Source organism: Corvus cornix, chromosome Z (genome assembly GCF_000738735.6).
Source record: "Corvus cornix cornix isolate S_Up_H32 chromosome Z, ASM73873v5, whole genome shotgun sequence".
Classification (NCBI taxonomy): Eukaryota; Metazoa; Chordata; class Aves; order Passeriformes; family Corvidae; genus Corvus; species Corvus cornix.
In genome coordinates, this window is record NC_046357.1 from 37,971,182 (window position 1) to 37,992,822 (window position 21,641).

Genomic DNA, 21,641 nt, shown 5'->3' on the forward strand with positions numbered 1-21,641 from the left:
ATACTTACTTGATAGTTTCTTTTGATTTTTTTAGTACAATGACTGAATCAGTCAGTGTGGTTGGCTAATTATCTAAAGAGTAAATGATAATTAGTGTATTATTTTCTCCTCTAACTTCATATTAAGCGTTCAGCTTAAGTATACTATAAAAAAAATACTTTAAAGAGTTACTTTAAAAAAAAATTGTCCTGAAACATCAGTTATTTTTTGGTTATTTACATGAATGGATGATAGTATCAATTTTCTGTATTCTCTTTGAAGCATTTTTGTAGTGTGAGTTGGATGGAGTGGAACTGAGGACTGCTTGTAGTTTCATGCAAACCTCAGCTTTCATTTAAACATTTCGTTTTGGTCTTCCATAGGTCTTGCTGTTTTCTTTAGTTGTTATTTTCTGAAAATCAGCAGTCTTTTGTCGCCCGGTTTAAAGATTGCACAGTGCAATACCCAGACATTCATGAAAATATGATAGTGAGTAAATAAATAGAGATAATTTGTAGACTTGTATGTAAGTCTTGGTATGGTCCATTACTGCTAATATCTTTCTGTTTAATGTTAGGCATTAAAGTGAGATGCATTTCTTCTTTCAGGTATGCAGCCCCTCATGTATTCTGTTCAAGAAGCACTAAATTCTCGACCATGCTGGACTCGTGTTGGGACAGATATTTGTTACTACAAGTAAGTACACAAACCAAACATACAGCAAATCTTACACTGAAGGTTAACATGAGGTACAATTTTTGAGGAGAAGTACTTTTTTCTGCATTTGATAATTCTTCGTTCTGTTGTGAAGAGGGTTTTCTTTCTGAGTTACTATGGAGAGTAATATATGTGATAGAAATATACAGGGTCTCATTTTGGAAGCACACTACTAATATTTAAGCTGTTCATATTTTATACTTTTCTTAGAAATTGCACACTGTGTCTGGAAAGCTTTTAAGGGAATGTATATATGCATGCTTACTTGAAATCTTATTAGTGACTTCCAGTAATACTGACCTCATGGTCCCTGTGGTAAGCCTTCTGTAATCTGTGGTGGAATTATTGTAGGGGAGTTCTAAAACACAGGATGAGATGGTACAGCATATCAATATGTAATCCTTCTTGGTTGATAGCTGTTTGGTTACTTTCTTTTGTTTGTTTTTGTTTGTTTTATTTGGTTGATTGTTTTTGTTTGCTCACGTTTTATCAATGTGAATGAATGTGTGTATCGCTGCTGTAATAAAGTATCTTTAAAGCTGGTGGGAACCTGTATTTAACCTGTATGTACATAGAAAAGAAATACAGTCACTAAAAATCCTTCTGACACTTAAAATGTGTGTTCAGAAATAAGTAGTAGTATGAAAAAAAAATACTCTAATGTGTATATTACCTGCATTTTTTGATTTAGGAATCACTTTTCAAGAAGTTCAATTGCTGCTGGAGGCCAGAAAGGAAAATCCTATTACACGATTACATTCACAGTGACTTTCCAACATAAAGATGATGTGTGCTACTTTGCTTACCATTATCCATATACATACTCAACTTTAAAGGTGAGAAGCTTATGATGTGTTACATAAATGAATATTTATAGTATTAGTATGCTATATAACATTCATGAGTGAATTAATTTTGTTTCTTTTTATGAAGTTCCAAATGCTCCTTACAAGGGCGAATTTTCATAATACTGGTGTTTAGATTGACAAAGTGTGTAGGTTATTCTAAAGAACGGTCACAGGAAAAATAAAATTGATGCTTGCAGGCTAAATGGGTTTTCTGGGAATCATAAAGATGATTATATGACTGGAGCGTCTCTCTTATGAGGAAAGGCCTTGAGAAGAGATGACTGAGAGGGGACCTCATCAGTGTCTGGAAGTATCTGAAGCAGGGGTGTCAAGAGGAAGGAGCCAGGCTCTGCTCAGAGGTGCTGAGCAATAGGACAAGAGGCAATGGGCAGAAACTGATGCACAGGAAGTTCCACTTGAGTATGAGGAGGAACTTCTTCACTGTGCAGGTGACCAAGTCCTGGAACAGATTGCACGGAGAGGTTGGGGAATCTCCATCTCTGGGGAATTCAAGCATTGTCTGGACACAGTGCTGTACAATGTGCTATTAGATGGCCTTGCTTGGAACAGGGAAGTTGGACCAGATGGCCTGCTCTTGTCCCTTTCAACCTTATGCTTTCTGTGATTCTGTGATAATTGACTAGAAACAGTGCTGGTTTGATAGAATGTTTGTGTTTGACTTAAATGACTTGTATCCTGCTGTTCTACATATATACTTTTTGATAACTAAAACTGCAGTAATTAAGATAATTAGAGATCTTTTTAGGTTAATGAATTGTCTAAATAAGTCTTCTGAAGCTTTTAATACTAAGCAAAACTCATTTGGCTAGAATGTCTCTTGTTTGCCTCTGTCACAGCAATGATAGCGAAGTAGGGGATTCAGTGGCCAGTGTATAGCAGCTTTAAATGCAGCTTTTCACTAAACCATACCAACTTTTGAAAGAGCTACCTGTTTTAAACAACTGCTGCTTCCAGCAGCCCCTGGTCCTGGCGGTTCTTCCTGCCCAGCTGCTGGTGGCCAGCCAAGGGACCTGGGGGTCTCTGTCCCAGGCTGATGGACATGGCTGCTGCTTTCCTGTTTACTTCTATGTTCACTAGCAAGTCTGAATATGTATCCCAGAGAGAGAAGGAGACTTATGCACACACACTTGTGCACACCCACTTCCCCCCAGGCATGGCTGGCTACATGGACTGGCACAGACAAGTGTGTACATGAGTGTGTAACACTACCATGACTTGATTAACAGTTACAGACACCCCATCCTCCTCTGCAGTTGGTATGCACTGCTTATCACTAGTAAAAGTACAAGCCCACCCACTCTCTAGAATCACAAGCACCTTTGTGGACCACTGGCATGGCCCATCCATGCCATAGCCCTGCTTTGATCCCAGTCTCTCTGACCTGCTGAGCAGGCCTCCAGTTTGCAGTCTAGTCCAGCCTGATACTCACTAGCAAACAGATGTGTGCACTTGCACACTCATCTCACAGGCACTCTGCACTTGTGGCTCTGCCCAGATGCCAGCATGGACTGTCTGCCTGCTTGATACCCCTCCCTTCACCCAGGGCCCATACTCTCTGGGTAGTCCACCTTGAAGTTTACCAGCAAATGTCATGTGTGCCCCCACATGGACCAGCTGTGGGGAAGATGTGTATGCTTGGCCCCCATCCCTAGCAGCTGTTACCAGGCCCATGGTCTTGTAACTCATGCTCCTGCTTCAGGTGTTGTTACTGAGAAACTCAGTCCTTATTGTTCCACCAGCTGTGTTTTGTGGGACACACTGTCCTTGGCTCAATGGTTGAACACCAACATCTTTACCCACTGCAGTAGCTGGCAGCGAGCCATCCCCTTGCTTCCTTTGCTCACACCACTGACTGGAGGGTGCCAAGACTGCCTACAGCTCCAGCTGCTGGAGTCTGATTTGATTCCAACAGTATCTAGGACTTGGGACCCATAGTCTATGCTACCCACAGAGATGCTCCCAAGAGGTTGGATTCTCCAATTGCTGAGGCTGAGACCCTTGTGTATTGCAGCTGTTGACCGCAAATCCACTTTCACCTGTCTGTTTAGTTGCATTTGTCACGCAGCGCTTGAATGCACAGGATAGAGAGTAAGGCTGCACAGAGAGAAGGCTAAGGGTGTACTGTAGGGATCAGGTGCTTGAGTTTTGTATGGTACCACACCCCCTGCTTGAATATCCTGAATTACCAGGTTCCTTGTTTCTTCTTTATCAGGTGACTCTCTCCCAATCTTTGTCTAGATTCTTAATGGCCTGTTCAGTGAGAGACTGGTGGCTTTGGTCTTTGCTATTGTTTCTGTTACATCTCAGCTCTCTGTTCCTGTGTATTGAGTCTTCCTTCACTTACGACTACTTTTTACAGTGAAAAAGTCCCTGATCAGGTAATCTTAATGAAGCAAAGGTTCTTACCTTCCATATACCCTTATAGTACCATCTGTGTACAATAGCTTACCCTCTTTTGCTTCATCTTTCTCAAAGCAGTTGGAAGACCAGACTCTACAAAGAGAAGTATTCAATCAGTCAGAGATGGTAGAAAAGGGTATTTTACGGTCAAAATTATGCTGGAAACTTGAACATTGTTTAGAACAGCTAAAAGAAAGATCTGTTGAATAGTATATTTGAAATATGCTCTCATATGTGACTGCAAAGGATTTGAAGTATTTTTTTATTGTTTTTGGGATGAAGATGCATCTTCGGAAGCTGGAATCTATGCACAACCCTCAACAGATATATTTTCGACAAGACGTTCTCTGCGAGACCCTGGCTGGCAACAGCTGTCCCTTAGTCACTATTACAGCCATGCCAGAATCCAATTACTATGAACATATCTGTCAGTTCAGTAAGTAAACTCTTCTTTCTCATCAGCTGAAAAGAACGTAAAACTAGGTATTTGTAGAAAAAATTTAGTCTTAACCACTATGCATTGTAAAAATAAGGTTAATGAATTTCGTGAAACTAAGAGGCATTAATATTCAGGATTTGCTTTGTATTTAATAATACTTATTTGTGGCAGTCAAACAAAGATATAAATATCTTGATATATAAGAGTATATATTCATGTATTCTAAATTTTTGTTGCTAGGTTTGTACATTACATTTTGCAGACAACTCTTCTTGGAAAAGAATACGGACAAATAACTTATTTCTTGAAATGCTGAGGTTATTTGCTTGTCAAAAAAATCTTTCATAAAGCTAATATCTGAGCTACTGTGATTCAAAGTGAGCTTTTGTTGTTTCCCGATTTGTTTGTCCACCTCAGTATTTTTCTCGACTGTTGGGAAAAAAGTCATGAAAGTCACATCATAACTGCCAGCTCAAACTAATTGTGTAATTGTCTGATTGATTCAAAGCTCCTTTGTGGTAGTTCTGTAATTAGCAGTCATTTTAAAAATATTGTGGCAAGCTCTATCAATAATACCCATACTCAGTAATACTCAACTCACAAATGTTTTTTGTCTTGTCATAAATGCAGCAGGCTATTGGCTCTTTTTCCAATTAACAAACTGTTTACTTAGCTTAATTCATGTTTTGCAATTTCTATGCATATTTCTTTTAGGGAATCGTCCTTATATTTTCCTGTCTGCTCGTGTACATCCTGGAGAGACTAATGCAAGCTGGGTTATGAAGGGAACACTGGAATACCTTATGAGCAATAATCCAAATGCGCAATATTTACGGGAATCTTATATTTTCAAAATTATTCCCATGCTCAATCCAGATGGTGTCATCAATGGAAAGTAAGCATATATTTACTCACAAATATTTAACCTGTGCTCTAACTCTTTGCATCAATATTTAAAAATTAATAATCTAAACTAGTCCTGGAAAGATACAAACACAATACTTAACATGATAAAAACCAACAAACACTTGCAATATTGATAGGATTTTGGCTTCTTAAAAGGCAGTTACATTGTTACACAAATTTCAGTTTTACAAAAATATTTTCAGTTGTTCATGGATAATAATAATTTCAGTGTGATTTTAACATGACATTTTAATTGTATCTCTGTCTTGGATTTGTGTAAGAGTGTTCTATGAGACCACACCTGCATTTAGGAAAAGCTAAACAAGTTCATGGTCCACATGAAAAAAAAAAGTGCCTTGTATTTGAGAAAGCTTTTTACATAATTTTTTTAAAAGGTGGGAAGTTAATAGGTGTGCAAGAGAAAGGGTAAGAGAGTATCCTGGTTTGATTAAATTTATCAATAGTAGTTATTTCAATTGCTACACTTTTCTTAATTGATTTAAGGAATATTTTAGAAAGTTTTGAAACTGCTGTGAGTAAACATTCAGCAGTCTACATTTACTTGCTTGCAGGGAATTCATATGAAATAGAAATTTTGCTGTGGTGAATCTACAGTTTCTATTCATCTTTTATAGGTAGTATTTTAAAAGGTTTTGTGAACAAAATAATAAAAATAAAACAGCTACAGATTTCAGTAGAGCCTTGTCTTTATATATGTAAAAGCATATGTATACTGGAACACCCATAATTAAATAATTCAGCATACAGGGACAACTAAGAAAGCTGTCCCAGCAGACACAGTCTAAAGGCAAATATATTGAAGATGACTACATGATCATGAAATCCTACAAGTTTAAAGTTCTTGCTGATAGTTGACTGAATACAGAGATGATCTTTTTGTTTGCTGGGTTTTTTGTTTGGTTTTCTTTTTCGTTCTTGTTTTTCTCACCGCTCCTTCTCTCCTAACAACTTCACATTTCAAGTATTATATTTCTAGTTTACATTAGTCTTTAAATTACAGAAGTCAAGACACTGAAACTGTAAAGATACCATATATTTGAAACTACTGATTTTGAACTAGCATTTGAACAGAATTGCAAGCCTTGAGTTTCAACAGCAAATAAACAATATTACAGTTGACTTCATATGAGAGGCTACTTCTAATTTATTTTTAGATTTTCTATAACATAGCTTAAAATGCCCCAAGCATTTCTATTATTTGGCATGTTAGAGAATTGAAGTTTGTTTCTTGCCAGACTCCTTCCAAAGAAGCACTGGTGATGAGGAAAACTTGAGGTGGGGGGGAGGCTTATTTAAAAGTATGATAATACAGACTACATCATGCGTTTTTCCACCCCCCCCACAATAGCCACCGTTGCTCTTTAAGTGGAGAAGATTTAAACAGACAGTGGCAAAATCCAAATCCAGATCTGCATCCCACTATTTACCATGCTAAAGGGTTACTGCAATATCTGGCCGCTATAAAACGTTTGCCTTTGGTAAGTATGTGTGTGTAAGCAATTCTGAATATTTTTAACTTTGTCTATGTAGCTAGTCTATAAATTAAACATTTTAATATGGTCTTGTAAACCATGTCACACTTAAATTTGACTTGGAGAACTGGTCGTCTGCAAACCTGTAGATGTAAATCTGTTACATTGGCTAGGCTAGAAGGTTAAACCTTCCTTAGATGAATCACACACTTTTTGTCTTAAGGCAGGAGTTAATTGTATAAGGAACTGTGCTGCCTAATTCTTTCGAACTTTCAACAGTACAAATAAAAAAAAATTGTCTTTCTATTACTTTCATAAAATGTTAATTCCATATACCTTGGGTTTATTTTGCCAAATGATTTATTGTAGGTCTACTGTGATTATCATGGTCATTCTCGTAAAAAGAATGTATTTATGTATGGCTGCAGCATCAAAGAGACAATGTGGCATACAGGTGTTAATGCTGCCTCTTGTGACATGATGGAAGACCCTGGTTACAGGGTAAGTTTGACATTTGTATCTCTTTTATTTGGCATGGATTTGGAACACTTTTCAAATAGTATCGTAATCCCACCCTATGCAAATAATGACTCTACAGCATAAGCAGACTTATTTAAAATCATCTCTTTTTAGTTTGTAAGTGTACTTCAAAGTACACTTCATGAAGTGTACTTTGAGCTTTAAACATTATCCATAGAATGCTTTTTTTTTGTTTGTTTCTTTGCACCAATATGTACTTTTTTGTATTTAATACTACTTTTTTAAAGAATAGATGGAAAATATGCTTCTGTGCATTTATAATTACCAGATGAAAAAACAGGTCATTGAAGCATGGCAAACAATATTCTAGCAACAAGGAAAAAAAGAAACTTAATTCTTTTGAGAAATACTTACTTTTGTATATGGAAATATGTAAGATTCCTTTTTATTTATTCCCTTATATAATGATGTGTAGTTAAGACATGTGCCCCTAATTAGGTATATATAATCAACTTTGACAAACACATCCTCTGCATTGTATAAGCTTCAAAACTGTCAAAAATTTAGAGAATTACTTGTTTCTTAGTGTTACTTGTTTCTTCCGTGTGTCTCCCTCCACTGCTGCCTCATGGGAACTGCAAACCTGTGTGACCTAAAGGTGTCCAGGCCCCAGGTTTTTTTTTAAAAATTCAAGAGTTAAGCTTCAAAAACATGTGAATGTGTGTGTGTTAAAACACTTGTTACGCATCCTTGAGTGTAATTGAGTACAGATGCTCTCTGATTTTTTTTCTTTAAGTCTCCCTCACAAAAAAAAATTGATTGCTTCTTGATTTTCTTGTGTAATTTCCTGGATGCTGAGCTGGATGCCAGTCATGTTTGCTGCTGTAACACATTATATGGGGTTTTGTCAGTTCGCCCTGCACTACTATAGTGCACAAAAGACAGTAGTCAATAAGGGCTGTTGGAAAAAGCGTTTTGGTTTCAAAAAGGTGGAATGAAATGTTAGGGCAATCTTACACTAATGGGTTAAGTACTACTGAAATAATGAATTTGAGGTGGTCGTGTTTGGTCTTAACTGACACAAATAAACACTGGAAAGAACAGTCGTTTAGCATTATTCAGTGACCTTTTCACTGAAGCTGTCATGTAAACAGTTATACTGATTCACATTCTTGAAGTGAAATACGCACCTAGTGCTTTGCTGAATACAAATGAAAACTGCTTTTGTTAGGTCTGTAAATGGGATTTCTGAAACAGTTTGCAATTGAATTAAATACTTATATGGAGTATGGTACATTTAATTTGAGCAAACTTAGCTTGATGAGTTAGGAGGGATGGTGGTCAGCTGAAAAATTCTCTTGTATTCTGATTTTTACTCACATGACTAACAACTTCAGTGACTGGACCTGATAAAAAGGATTTTAATAAGTAGGAAAAGGCAAACCTGGAGACACTGTCACTTGAACACAGAGTTTTGAAAACTCAACATGGAGAACTGTTTCTTTCTTGGTTTTTTTTAATTCAAACTGCAGCAAAATTTTCCAGTAAGTTTGTGATTACATGATCCCTTTTCACTTCCTTCCATATTGGAAGTAAAAGAATCACTGTATTTTTCAAATTGCTGTCCTGCAGGCACTCCCTAAGATCCTGAGTCAGACTGCCCCTGCATTCTGCATGGGCAGCTGCAGCTTTGTAGTGGAAAAGTCCAAGGAATCTACAGCACGAGTTGTTGTCTGGAGAGAGATAGGAGTACAAAGGAGCTACACAATGGAAAGCACGTTATGTGGATGTGACCAGGGCAAATATAAAGTAAGAAGATATATCAGTTCAATATTTCTTACTTTTAAATTTCTTCCCTTTGCATTGTTATCTTACTCTGTAACCCCGCTTGCTCAATTCTTGCTTGCTTGAAGCTTCTGAAACCTTTTAAGGTCTGGGTACACTAATGTTAGAATGATAATTTTCAACTTTATAGGTTGCATAGCAGTTATGCTTATGGGCTGTTTTAACAAGATTAATATCAATCATTGCTTGTAACACATGTGTATGGATGTAGTTAAAAAAACCCAGAACTGTTCTGTCCAACAGATTATTAGAATTGGGTAGTAGTGTAAATGCCAATACTATTAAAAAAATTTCCTTTACACATGGCAGTTTCAGACTTCAGCATGGCAGATCGTGGTTCTTCAACATATATTTAGCAGTGTCCCTTACAGAATTTTCCCATATAGCTGAGGAAACAGGCTTACAAATAAAAACACTTTCCTATCAGGTTACCAACACTATAAATTACGCATCATCTCTGAACTCACATAGTTGTGTGGCTTCTTGACTTAAAATTTGTTTTCATTTTCTCTCCTTGAAAAGCGTTACAGGCTGGATATCTGAACACAAAAGGTGACCCTATTGGGTAGTGTCTCACTACTAGACAGCATTCATGGAAGAAGTGGGTTTCCTCTGCTTGAAAGTTGAGTTTAGGAATGCTAATCAAGAAAATGATCACAAGCCTCAGATAAGGTGCTTGACAGAAGGAGGATCAGAAGGCTGAGTGGGACAGAAACAACAAAAAAAAAGAGACAAGATATATTAGTATATTAATGTGTACTGCAACATCTGTGCTTATACCCCTAGACAGTAGGAAGACAGATTTTGTCCAGAATTTCAGTAGGCCTGTAAGTATTACATTTTGTCAATTTACAACAGAAGCATTCCTGCTGTTGTCAGAATATTCCCCAGATGACATTAATTGTGGAGCTTTAAAAAAAAATAACCGATTTGCTTATTTTGAAATTTCCAAAATACTCTTAAACATGAACCCTCATGGCTTTAGAAGTGTTGCTACAGGAAGTACTTAAGAAAAGTGAATTGAAGATGCTTTGTGGACAAACTTTCAAGATGCTTAAACCTCCAAAGCTCTTCTTCAGTAATGAAAGAAAAAAAATGGCTGAATTTTGTGGAAGACTGATTTACTCAAAAGGGAAGAGCATTCTTCTATGTAATATAAACTTAACTGATGAGATTAAATTGCTGTTCTGCCATTCGTTTTACGGAGTAAAGCAATTTGTGAGGTCTTCGTCATCCTCTGAACTTACAGGAAGGTCCTTAATTTTTTCTTCACTATGATAATGCTCAGACTTACTAAGAAAATGTATCTAAAAAGCCAAGGTGACTGGTCTTAAGCAAAGACCAGCATTTCTCCAGTGAGAAGATGAAAGAGATGAAAAGGCTTAAGCTCAGTGTTTTTTGGGGGGCTTTTGTTGTGTTGTTTGGTTTATTTTTGGGATTTATTTTGTGGAAGGAGTAGGGCCAGTAACTCTATCAATAAACTTGTGGTATAAATTAGATGACATATGTCATTATATGTTATTTCAAAACAGAAAGAAGTTGAACTATAGAAAGTCTCTTTTCTGCTACTTCCCATCCCAAAGGACGTGAGAGTTCAGATCTGAGGGATGGAACCATAAAGGTCTGAAACACTTCACTACTCTTATTCTGGTTTGGCATCCTTGCTGAATTTTGCTCAAAGAATGAAGAGGATTACTTAACAATTTGGTTCCTTGTGGAAGGAATATTGAGTCTTTGCCAAAGCTGAACATCAGTTTTTATTCTCATTCATTTTACTTGGGCAATGATGGTGCTAGACTATTTCCAGTCAGGAAGCTGTTGAGCTGAAGTTAGCAATTCTTACCAGAATTTAGGATCTCTTGTGACAGAGTTATCTCTGGAAGCAATTATTTTGTAACTGGTCACATGGAGTCTTTGTAGTGTGTTGAGAATAAGTGCTGCAAATACTGCTTGGTCATCTGTGATTCAAGATATGGAAAAACAAACTTTGCGGTGAATGGATTCTCTAGGATCTACTATGGGGCATAATTAAGACACCAGATAGAAGAACAATGTCTTCAATAATTCAAGCCATCTGAAAATGGAAATGAATCCCTTTCCTGATTGGAGATGAATAAATTTGGAAGTGTCGCTTGACTTTTAAGTTAATTGAAAAAATTTTGTTATCAGGCAATCTTACAATGCACATAAAGAGAAGACTTCAGGAAATAAAGACTCAGTCAACAAATTTCTCAGTAACCATGGTTCTTCAGTCTCTAGAATTTGAGTTCTCAAAAATTATTATGTCTTTGTAACCTCTGCTGAATAAGAAAACAGAAGATCTGCATGATATTTTACTGTTCAGCTGACTTCTCCAAATCGTTATATGCTGTTTTTCTTTTATTAAGTATATATTATAGGAATATTCTTCTCACTTGAGGTCACAGTCTGCTATGCCTTTGTTTTGTATCTTCGCTTTCAAGTAGCAAGTTTAATCACTTAGGAAGGTACCTTCATGACATGCTTAGTAAGGAAGACTTCAACCCTCCCTCTAAAATTTTACTGACAGTTGTATAAGATGTAGGGAAAAAGAAATTAAATTTAGTTTTAAAAGAAAAGAAGCTATTTTGTGATGGCTTGAGCTTAAAAGCAATGCCTGTAGCATTTAAGGAACTGTAATAGGCCTCAGTTAAAGGTACTAGAACAACAGTGCAAGATCATTAGAAGATAAAGAAAAGGACTGTAATCAAGGTATCGCTGAAAATGAACTTCACCTTAGGTCCCTTAGTAAGGTCAGCCGATGATTTCCTGAACCAGAGTCTGGATCTTGTTTCATGGAAATGAAGAGGTTTGGCTGATGGAAAAATCAGTTAAGGAATTTGGTGTTTGGCATTTGTGTGATACTACATTCTCCCTTATGATTTAAAGAAATGGAAGAAGCAAATCAAGATTTGGTATGAGGCTCTTACCACAATTGTGTAGACCCCTTCAGTATAGTAGGTTCAAAATTTACCCTTCGGATGTTTCCCAGTTGTCCACTTCCAATCCAGTCCATTTAGGTTTCTCTTTAGTTACATCCTCTTTCTGCTGTGCTAAAAATAGCAGCCAGGGAACATGCGCATGCTTTATAACAATTGTCTTTGCACTTTTCCTTCATGCTATGCTCTTGTCCTTTTTCAACTTAGAGACACATATCCTATCTATAAGGAACCTGCCAACTAACGATAAATTCTTCAGCAACAAATGTAGATGATAACTGGAAAAGTTTCTGAACCATCAAGTTGTGCACATTAGTAATCTGTGTAACAGTGAGATTACTGTTACCTTTCTCCTTCCTCGTCTATATACTTGTTGCCTCTTGTCCTTAATGTTATTTTAATCTCTTTGGGGCAGGGACTGTATCTTCCTGTGATTAGCGTAGCGGAGCCCCAGCTATGATTGGGGTCTTCGAAAGTTAATGATGTGCAAACAAATACAAAACAAAGCCAAAAAGTTGGCCTCTGTGGATAAGGTACTACACTGAGTGAGGAGAACTGATTTCTGTTCCCAGCGGGGTCAGTGACATGCTGTGAGACACTGTGCAAATCGCTTCAACCCTCTCTGCCTCCATTTCTCCATCAGTACAGTGAGGATAATTCTTCCTTTATTAATAAGTGCTTTGAAACCTACAGCACAAAAGCATTATAAAAGAGGTAAGTAGTATTCCTATTAAGAATAATACTCAAATATTCAACTCTTGTTCACTGCTAACAGGTTTCAGTACCATTTGGCTGGAGGATGGCACTGTTCAGAATTGTGGATATAGCTTTATCTTTCTTGTCACTAAAAAGCACCTTGTTTATGAGTACTACCAAGGCAAAAAAAGAACTCAGAAGAAAATCAAACTTCTCCTCTATTAAGTATGTTCAAAACAGCACATGGAGAATGTGTGGGCTGTACCATTTCTGGAGCAACATACTTTCTTTTAAACCTTGAATTTTAAAATGTAGTGTCAATGTGGCAACACATACAAAGCTTGTGTGGGTTTTTTCTAGCTTTTGGTAAAAAAATTCCTGCTTCATTCTTTTTTGCTTCATATATTTTTTTGTACTTGATGACTTAACTTACCACCAATTCCTGGCTCTTCTGCTTCCCTGTTTGTTTTGTCAAAGCTTCTTTTTAGCTAATCTGTGCATTAAGAGGTTTAGAACATCCAAGATAAAATCCTTTTAAATTCTTCAGAGATACAGAAATTGCAAAGGGGGAAATTGAGTTCTGCCACTGAATTTGCTAGTGTATATACAATTAGTACTAGCCAATTACATAACTGTTGAGGCTCAGTCTGGATTACTCTCTTTTCATAAAATAGTTGAGGTCAGAGGTTATATCCCTATATACTGCACTTCTGGCTAAATTTAAAGTGTGGAATTACCTGATGGGAGAGTTTTATCAGATAGGTAAACTTGGAGAGCATTACGTAAGTGTCGTGGTGCTTTCCAGTTTTCCTCAGCAATCTTTATTTCCCCTCATGAAAATAACAGATTTTGTGGGGCTTGGTGCCTAGCCAGCTAAAACCATGACAGTAAGTTCTACCTTTTAAATAGTCTTTGCAGAGGAAAATGCCTGGCTATGTAATTCAAGTTAGAAAAGAGCTCTGGCTTTTGAGAATTCATTTGTTGGTTTTAATTACTAAATGTCTGAATAAATGCTTTCAGAATTAACACACGTAGCCTCTAACTTATAGGCGGGGAAGAGACATCTGTCTCATGGAGTAACTGCTGCCTTAGATAGTCTTACCTATATGTCAGAATATAGCAATGAACTTCATCACAGCTATGATATGAATGCTCTCCTTTCTTTTCATTCTGATTGATGGAACTTATGTTGCGGAATCTTGTATTTGAAATGAATTTTTATAAATTTTTCTGAAGTTGTAAAAAATAATTTATACTTATGAATCTAGACATGATCTCTGTCTCTCTTCCTATGCCACTGGGAAAAGATCTGGTAATATTGGGGTGCTAGAAGTGTAGACTAGGAAGCTCCAAAAAATACGGATGTGTCTGCTCAGCCTTGGAGAAATCATGTAGGTATTTCTGAGTCTTCTCTGATACTCTTGCTAAGTGTTTATTCTACAGTTATTTGTTCTGTCTCTAAAGCAAGAGAAGGTATTAAGTAAAGTAAGAAAATGTTAACCTAAAGAGTTATTCTGCAGTATGTGTGGGTCCATCTGCATGTGCCTATTTTATATTTTTAAATCTTATTTTCAAATTAGGGATTACAGATAGGTACAAGAGAACTGGAGGAGATGGGAGCGAAGTTCTGTGTTGGCTTGCTGCGTTTAAAAAGAATGTCCTCACCTTTGGAATACAGTCTGCCTTCTAGTCTGTTGGATATTGAAAATGAGCTGATTGAGTCAAGCTGTAAAGTGACAAGGTAGTACACTTCTATAATACCTACTTTCTCTTCTGGGGAAAAAATTGCAGTTTCTCAAGTGGTATAAAGATGTTCAAAAATATTCTTCCACTCATCAAAAATAATGCTGATGTATTGTGACCTGTTACTTTAACAATAATCTGAATATGTTGGAGACCTACTGTGTTAATTCAGTTGTTTCAAACTTTGAAGGAAAACAATACAGACAGAGTTAGACTATATGTCACATTTGTTGCTAGGATAAACCCTAGCAATTTTAATGTCATTGGGGAGTTATTACAGGCCATAAAATTCAGTAGTAGGTCTTAGATCTCAATTGTCTCTTTCAAGGTGGTTTTTTTCCCTTTTTTTTTTCTTGCTGTGGTATTAAAAATACATTTAAACAGACTTAAAGTATGTGAGTTAAAGCAACTAAAAACTGTAAGTATTTCTTCCAGACTCTTTTTTTTTGCTTCTCTTGTGGTGGAGGTATATAACAACACTTGAAGAATTTAAAACGTGAAATAGTTTGGGTCACAGAAGAAATTCATATGCTCAGTAGCTAGGTTACTAAGTTGCCTGTTCTTAAAGGTGTAGATAGGCTTGCAAATGTATGCATACAGTGCATCTTTCCATTCATGTAATTCATCACCCAAGTATCCGCATGTGCATGGTAACTAAAGATGGATTCCATGTGATTCTAAATGTACAACCATATTTTTCTGAAAATGTGGTTGACAGACTAATAAAGCTGAGTTCCAGACTTGAAAAAGGCATTATATTGGAAAGGCATAAGGTTTACATGCTACAATATTTCTACTAATGTTGGCTGTAGCTCCAATTTAGCTAAAACAATAGAGTGGAAATTTGGGAAAAAAATGGAATTTGTTACTGCTTTTGGGCAGCTGAAATAAGGATGTACTTGATGCTAAGACTTTTGTTAGATGTAAGATCAACGAGCAATTTGTCTGTAGACCACAAAAACCTAGCAGAGCTATGGGGGGGCATCTGTGACACCGTATGACATGGGAATGATGTTGTTTTTTTCCTGCATTCAGACCCATCAGTGTTACCAGAATGTTGAGTATTGAGAGAAACTGGAGCTTGTTCATGCTTACCACTTACAGATAATAATGAAAAGTGAAGCATAAGCTAAAAGGTGGTAAGAACAATAGGAGTAACGACAGGAGGGTGTCTTAGGGAAGTGGTTAAAAGTGTGTGACTAGTAGCTGTGATGTGCTAGTATCTCTTGGCTCCAGTGATGATTGGATCCCCCCCAGTATCATTTGCTCTCTAGTAGAACGTCAGGATGTTTGTAATGACTGATTTTTTACTGTCAGAACAAGTTTCATGCTTGGTTAAAGGTGAATTAGGGATTCCTGGAAAAGATAGTGTCAGAAAGTGGGTTTGGAGTAACCAAAGAAGAGCTTCCTAAGTGTGTAAGTATTGTAAAAGAAAGATTAGGGAAAATATGGCCCCACAGGTGAATGGGGCAGGAACCCTTGTGACACAGGACATGTAAAAGGCTGAGGTAGTGAGTGCCTTCTTCGTCTTAGTGTTTGTTAGAAAGAACGGCTTTGAGGATGCTAAGGACCCACACTGGGGAAGGACTGGAGCAAGGTGGTTGTTAGCAATTAATCCATGAGGGTGGCATTGAAAAACGGCCCCAGATTTCCATGTAACTTTCTATTACTGTCCGCCTCAGGCGTGGGAATCTCAGTCTTATATTGTCTCTTGGGAGATAATTACCATCCTAGTTCACGGGTAGTTACTGGCTATGCTTTGGAAAAAAGTCATGTGCTGGATTTCTGTTTGTTAATGTTATTTATGATGGATTTTCCTTACAAGAGCCCCTATTGAACTGAGGAATGTCATGTCATATACACAAGTCACTCCCCTTAGTATCTGCTAGAAAGCTAAAGACACATCAAAAACACTTCAGTATCAGAATGGGATAAAAAAGGGGGAGACGTCATGTTTGCTTTCTGTTTGATAGCAAACTTGAGTAATGCTAGATGAGAAAAGGAACAAATGGGAACACATAGCTTGTTTTAATATTATGAAATAAACCAAATCCTGGTGTATGAATAGACACACATAGTTTGGGCTTCCTTTACCAGCTAAAATACTTCATTAATAATCAGAAATTACTAATTTCTAGCTATCTCTAGAAAATTATTATGTATGAAAATTAATTGCATGTGACGTTCAACCATGCTAGGGGCAGGGGGAAGCTGTCTCTGACTTGATTTATATTTAATTGCTGGGAGTGAAGGGCACAGGGACTGTTTTAGCCTGGATTTTCAGAAAGCACTGGTAAAAGACTTAATCCTACATAAACATAGTGTTGTTGGCTACATATGAGCACAGGTGAAATATAACATTAGGCTCATAATAAGCTTACTATTATTGAGACTCTATGTGGAAATACCTATAATCCTGTTGAGTGAAAAAGGTAACTAGTACTCTGCTTCGTCAAAAAAAAACCAGCAGGTTCAGTTCCATCCCAAAAGACTAGGTCATGAAAATCACAAAAATAATTGTACTGCAAGTTAATATTTTAAACTGGAGAGAGGTGATTAAATAACTTCATTCAGTGTATTAAAATTAATTTATATCTAGAAAAAAATTTTACAAAATGGTTTCCCTTAACATGACCTTTGGGTGTTGCACAGCTACAGATGGTGAAAGGTGATAACCAAGTGCTTCTGCACTAAAGAAATTAGAAGAGTGGGGAAAAAATCAGATTCTGTGCATTCAGAGTTCGTATTTTTAATCAATATGGAACATTGACATAAGTAATATTGAAATTTATTGGATGAATCTGTTAACATCTGTTTCGGTTTTTCTAAGTCCTGATGGCTTTATTTCTTAAAGTCATTGAATGTAAATCCAAGAACACTACAACAGAAAAATATGTAGCATGAAGTGAGAAAATAGGTTTCAGTATTGACCTAGCAAATACTTTCACTGTATAACTGTGTGAGAATCCGTGATGGAAAAACTAAACATGTAAATTCCAACAACTTAGTTTAAAATAGGGCATTAAGACTGAAACATGTTGTGTATTTGCTCCTGGGTTTCTGAGCAATCTGGTGTCACTGCCCACAGCAGGGAGGTTGGAACTAGATGATTATTAAGGTCCCTTCCAACCCAAGCCATTCTAGAAACTGTAATTTTGTTCACAGAACCTCCACCGTTAGCAATAAAAGTGCCATATAATATTTAAGTTTGCGCATTATCTTCTTTTATTCTTTGCCAAAGGGATCAATTCTGCCATATGTGGATTTAAGAGGTGGTCCCATTCTTTTGTTGCCAGAAGCTCAGAAGCAGAGTTCTGCTGTATGCCTTAGGCCATCAGACTTTTTGCCTCAATTACTTGGAAGAGTTTGTCTAGAGCAGAGCAATTTTATTCTGCTCCCTAGCAAATACGCCCATGTGACAGTTGGTCCAGATATCCTCGGAGTCCAAATTTCCTGTCTGTGGTAGCAGTCATTGCATGTCACAGCAGAAAGTTCAAAAACCTATACTGTTTATTGATGATGATGCTCAGGGAGGAAGTCTCATGTTACTTGTTTTTAGGGTCTGGCTTCTATTCAGAACTTAGACACATACTGTAAAACAGGTGTTAGTTAAAGGTCAGCTTTTTTACTGGATAATGGAGGTACCATATTCCTCTATACTGGATATTATTAAAAATAAATTTTAACAACAGTCTGTTTAAATAAACGTAGTGAAAATCCACTTTGTACTGTCTCAGGAAGTAATGGGCAAGACCATAGTGGACGTTACTTGGCGAGATCATTCCTCCTCCAAAAAGAAAAACCCAACAAAAAACCCCAAACCAACAAAAGCATAGGATGAGGAATATTCAGTTTTTAACAACTGGAGAAAAGCATAGTTCAGCATGGACTTTCTACTGTCTTTCTTAGTTTGTGGGGATCTTTTGGGTTGGGTTGAGTTTGAGAAGGGAGGGGGTTTGGTTTGTGGGTTTTGTTGGGGGTTTTTTTTGGTGAGGGAGTGAAGTCAGATTCTATTTAAGTACTATTTTTATTAAATCACTGAATGAGTTTTCAAGGCTATTTTCCTTGTACAGTAAAAAAAAAAAGGCTGGATACTGCCCCAAAATGTTGCAGTTCATTCAGATTCCATAATCATTATTTTGCTTATATTCTTGGGAGATGGCTTGGGAGAGCACTCTAGAACATTTTGCTAGAAGGCTATAACTAATTTATGTAGATATGATGAGTATCAGTTCCTAGTGACACTTCTAGTAAGACTCAGCAAACTCTTTTCACACTTGCCAGTTTTATGATAATTAGATTTGGAGAAACATGTAGCTGGAATTTCCAGATACCGTTACAACTGAAGTACACAGGAGTTGGGCTGCGTTGCTGTGTGAAGTGAGACTTCACTGCTGTTTGAAGGAAAAAGTCTCTTGGTAGGATTTGGTTTCTTTCTTGTCTTCCCTGCCCCCTTCCTCCTTACCCCTTGTAAGGATCTGGCTAGTTTTCTGTGCAGCAGAAGTACCTCTCTATTTCTAGGTGCTATGAAAAACAGATATTCATTTACACCTCTTGAAACTTATATGTCAAATTGGTGAAAGATGTTGTTCATTTGTCATTTTATTAAATCCTTGTATCCAAAATGCTGACGTTTTAGTGTTTCTATATGGTTCTAGACAAGATACTAAAAAAATCTTGTCAACCAAGGTATCAATTTATTATTCACTTGAGTGGTGGAAATATACAGAGAGCCTCTGTCAAGTTTATAAAGCTGATTTCTGTTCCTCTTCAGAGACAGTCATGGGTCAGAATATAGTCACAGTGTCTTGTTTTATAGGCCCAAACTTCAATTGTCACTGTTCTATTACAGTGAAAGAACTGCTTACACTTTCTTTATACTCACATGCTTTGCTGCCTTTTACTTGCCATTTAGAGACAAATGAGAACTACCTGCAGGTAAAGCAGATAAAAAGTTCATCAATAGGAAGTATAAAACAGAATAGTTTTTACACAGCTGTAGCATTCCTGTAGGGTTAAAGTAGAGCAATTACTACAATTGTGGTAATTTCCTTGATTTTTGGATGTTACTGGTATTGCTTTTTACCACTGCACAGTTTTAATGCTTTAGAGACTAAGCAGTCAAGTTTAAACACAGAAACACTGATTTTGTTTTTTGCAAATGATTTTGAGGGTTTCTCACATTCTTTTTTGTTTTCCAGGTTGTAATGAAAATGACCAAGTACATGTTAATATTTTAGTATTTCATTACACATAGGCTTAAATTTCCATGAGTTCATTTTGAACCATGTCTGAAACAAGAAAAATAAAGCAATAAGTAGATTTATTTCCCTCTGGCAGTGCACTCTAACATTATGTGATGAATTAAGCACTTAATTTTTCCTTAATTATTTCCAACCCATTTGACAGTGTTTTCACCCCAGTTCCAAATGGGAAAGATTAGACTAAATGTAATACTGATCTTGTATTGAGAATTATAGTTGTTGTGCTGACCGGTCTGATAAGGGTCTATATGCAATGAAACAAAAACATATGACCGCAGTCATAACTGTTATGACTTACTAGACTTAACCTTTGCTCAAAAACTTGACCACTTTTTGGAAATTCTAGTTCACTTCAGTGATTCTTTTGAGGCTCACTGGTGTGTTCTAGAACATGGTGTGGCTGTGTTTGTTAATTTGATTTAATTATAGCAGAGAAGCAGACTGAGCTTCGGGATCCAGCATGTCTAGAAAATGGTAGAAAAAATAGACAGCCAAAAGGGGCTGGGCTGTGGGAAGGGGAAAACTTGATGAAAATCTATTTCTTGCACTTAATTTTACACTTGAGAAAAAATATCAGACTGGTGAGGCAAGGAGTGAGGGATACATGCAGTGGGAGTGTGTACAAAGTCTTGCAAGGGATTTCTGTCTAGGCTGTCTGATGGAAACTGGGTTTGTCCTATTTTATTTTCTTCCCTCTTAATAACTCTTTAGACTTTGCCCAGACATTTGTATACTCCTAATCTTCTTCACCTGGGAATAAAGGTTTTTTCCTTCTTTCTCTCCTTCAGGGTTGGAGCTTTTCTTGGCCTTTCTTCCAGTACTTTACAGCTTTGTTAAAAGGAAGGCATCTTATACTGCAGCTGTTGTCCAGTCTGTCATGGTCTGAATGTTGGAAGAAAAAGCTACTGAAAAATCAGATTCAGAATTCCACTGGTGGGCCTGGTAGCAGCACCCATGCACCAGGCCCCTCCTCTGGCCTAAGTGAAAGTGATTGCTTTTAATTCTGTGTAGACTGTAGCATCAGAGTACTGTTTTTCTTCTCTAGGGCAAAATAAGGAAACTAGTAATCAAGGAAAAAAAACCCTGAACAAACTGAAAAAGTAAGCATGATGAACAGCTTATATATTCTTCATACCATTCTTTAAGTTTTCTTCTACTCCAGGTGATATGATCCAGATACTACCACAGGCTACAGTTAATGATTGACAAATCCCAACTGATTGGATTCAGTTTTGAATTTCATAAAAGGTATTTCAGGGTGAGAACACATAGAAAACTGTTGATGTTACTTGTGATTAAGCTGTGGAGTAAAGTTTTGTAACCCTAAAAGTGCAGATTTTTGAAAATAATAATTAAAAGGGATTTGGATGTTCAGCTTCTTATGGCTTAGGAAAGAGTTGGATACTTTCTCCCCTTTAACCTTGGAAATTCCCTTGAGAAAATATCCTCATTACTTAAAAAAAATCACATGGGTTAAGAGCAGCTGAACCAGACAGCACATGTAGTTGCACGTGTGATGTTGCCTCCTGCAGCAGGATTGCTAATCCCTAGAACAGAATATAGACACTAAAGAGAAATTAGAAGGGAAACTATGGAGAAACAATTCCTTTATGATACTTCTAACTCTCTCATTTAAGACTTTTCTTCCTCCCATAACAATGCAGTTTTAAAAGAAATCATTCTTCAGAATGATTCTTCGTAATTCTCTCTCCTTCCTTTCCCAACTCCCCAGGTAGCTGCAACCCTCCATACTTTGACAGGGAGTATTTCTTAATTTTTTGTTCCAAAGTTTTAAAATTTATACACATCCCTTGTAGTCTCAAGAAACTGCTGATCTCCATGGGGTTGAAATT

General features: G+C 36.9%; 1 protein-coding gene across 10 annotated transcripts in view; it reads left to right on the plus strand.

Annotated features, from left to right (window-relative positions):
- Positions 1-21,641, plus strand: part of AGTPBP1 (ATP/GTP binding carboxypeptidase 1) — a 65,799-nt gene that overhangs the window by 34,527 nt on the left and 9,631 nt on the right. For 5 of the 10 annotated variants that reach the window (XM_039566573.1, XM_039566571.1, XM_039566570.1 and 2 more), the window contains 8 exons: positions 588-675; positions 1,388-1,532; positions 4,248-4,401; positions 5,119-5,299; positions 6,680-6,809; positions 7,173-7,304; positions 8,916-9,092; positions 14,362-14,522. In XM_039566573.1, coding sequence (XP_039422507.1) covers positions 588-675; positions 1,388-1,532; positions 4,248-4,401; positions 5,119-5,299; positions 6,680-6,809; positions 7,173-7,304; positions 8,916-9,092; positions 14,362-14,522 — 1,168 coding nt within the window. Of the gene's footprint in view, positions 1-587; positions 676-1,387; positions 1,533-4,247; positions 4,402-5,118; positions 5,300-6,679; positions 6,810-7,172; positions 7,305-8,915; positions 9,093-9,650; positions 11,547-12,500; positions 12,800-14,361; positions 14,523-21,641 lie in introns of those variants that run through there. The other 5 variants (XR_005603777.1, XR_005603778.1, XM_039566575.1 and 2 more) reach the window with 5 other exon arrangements.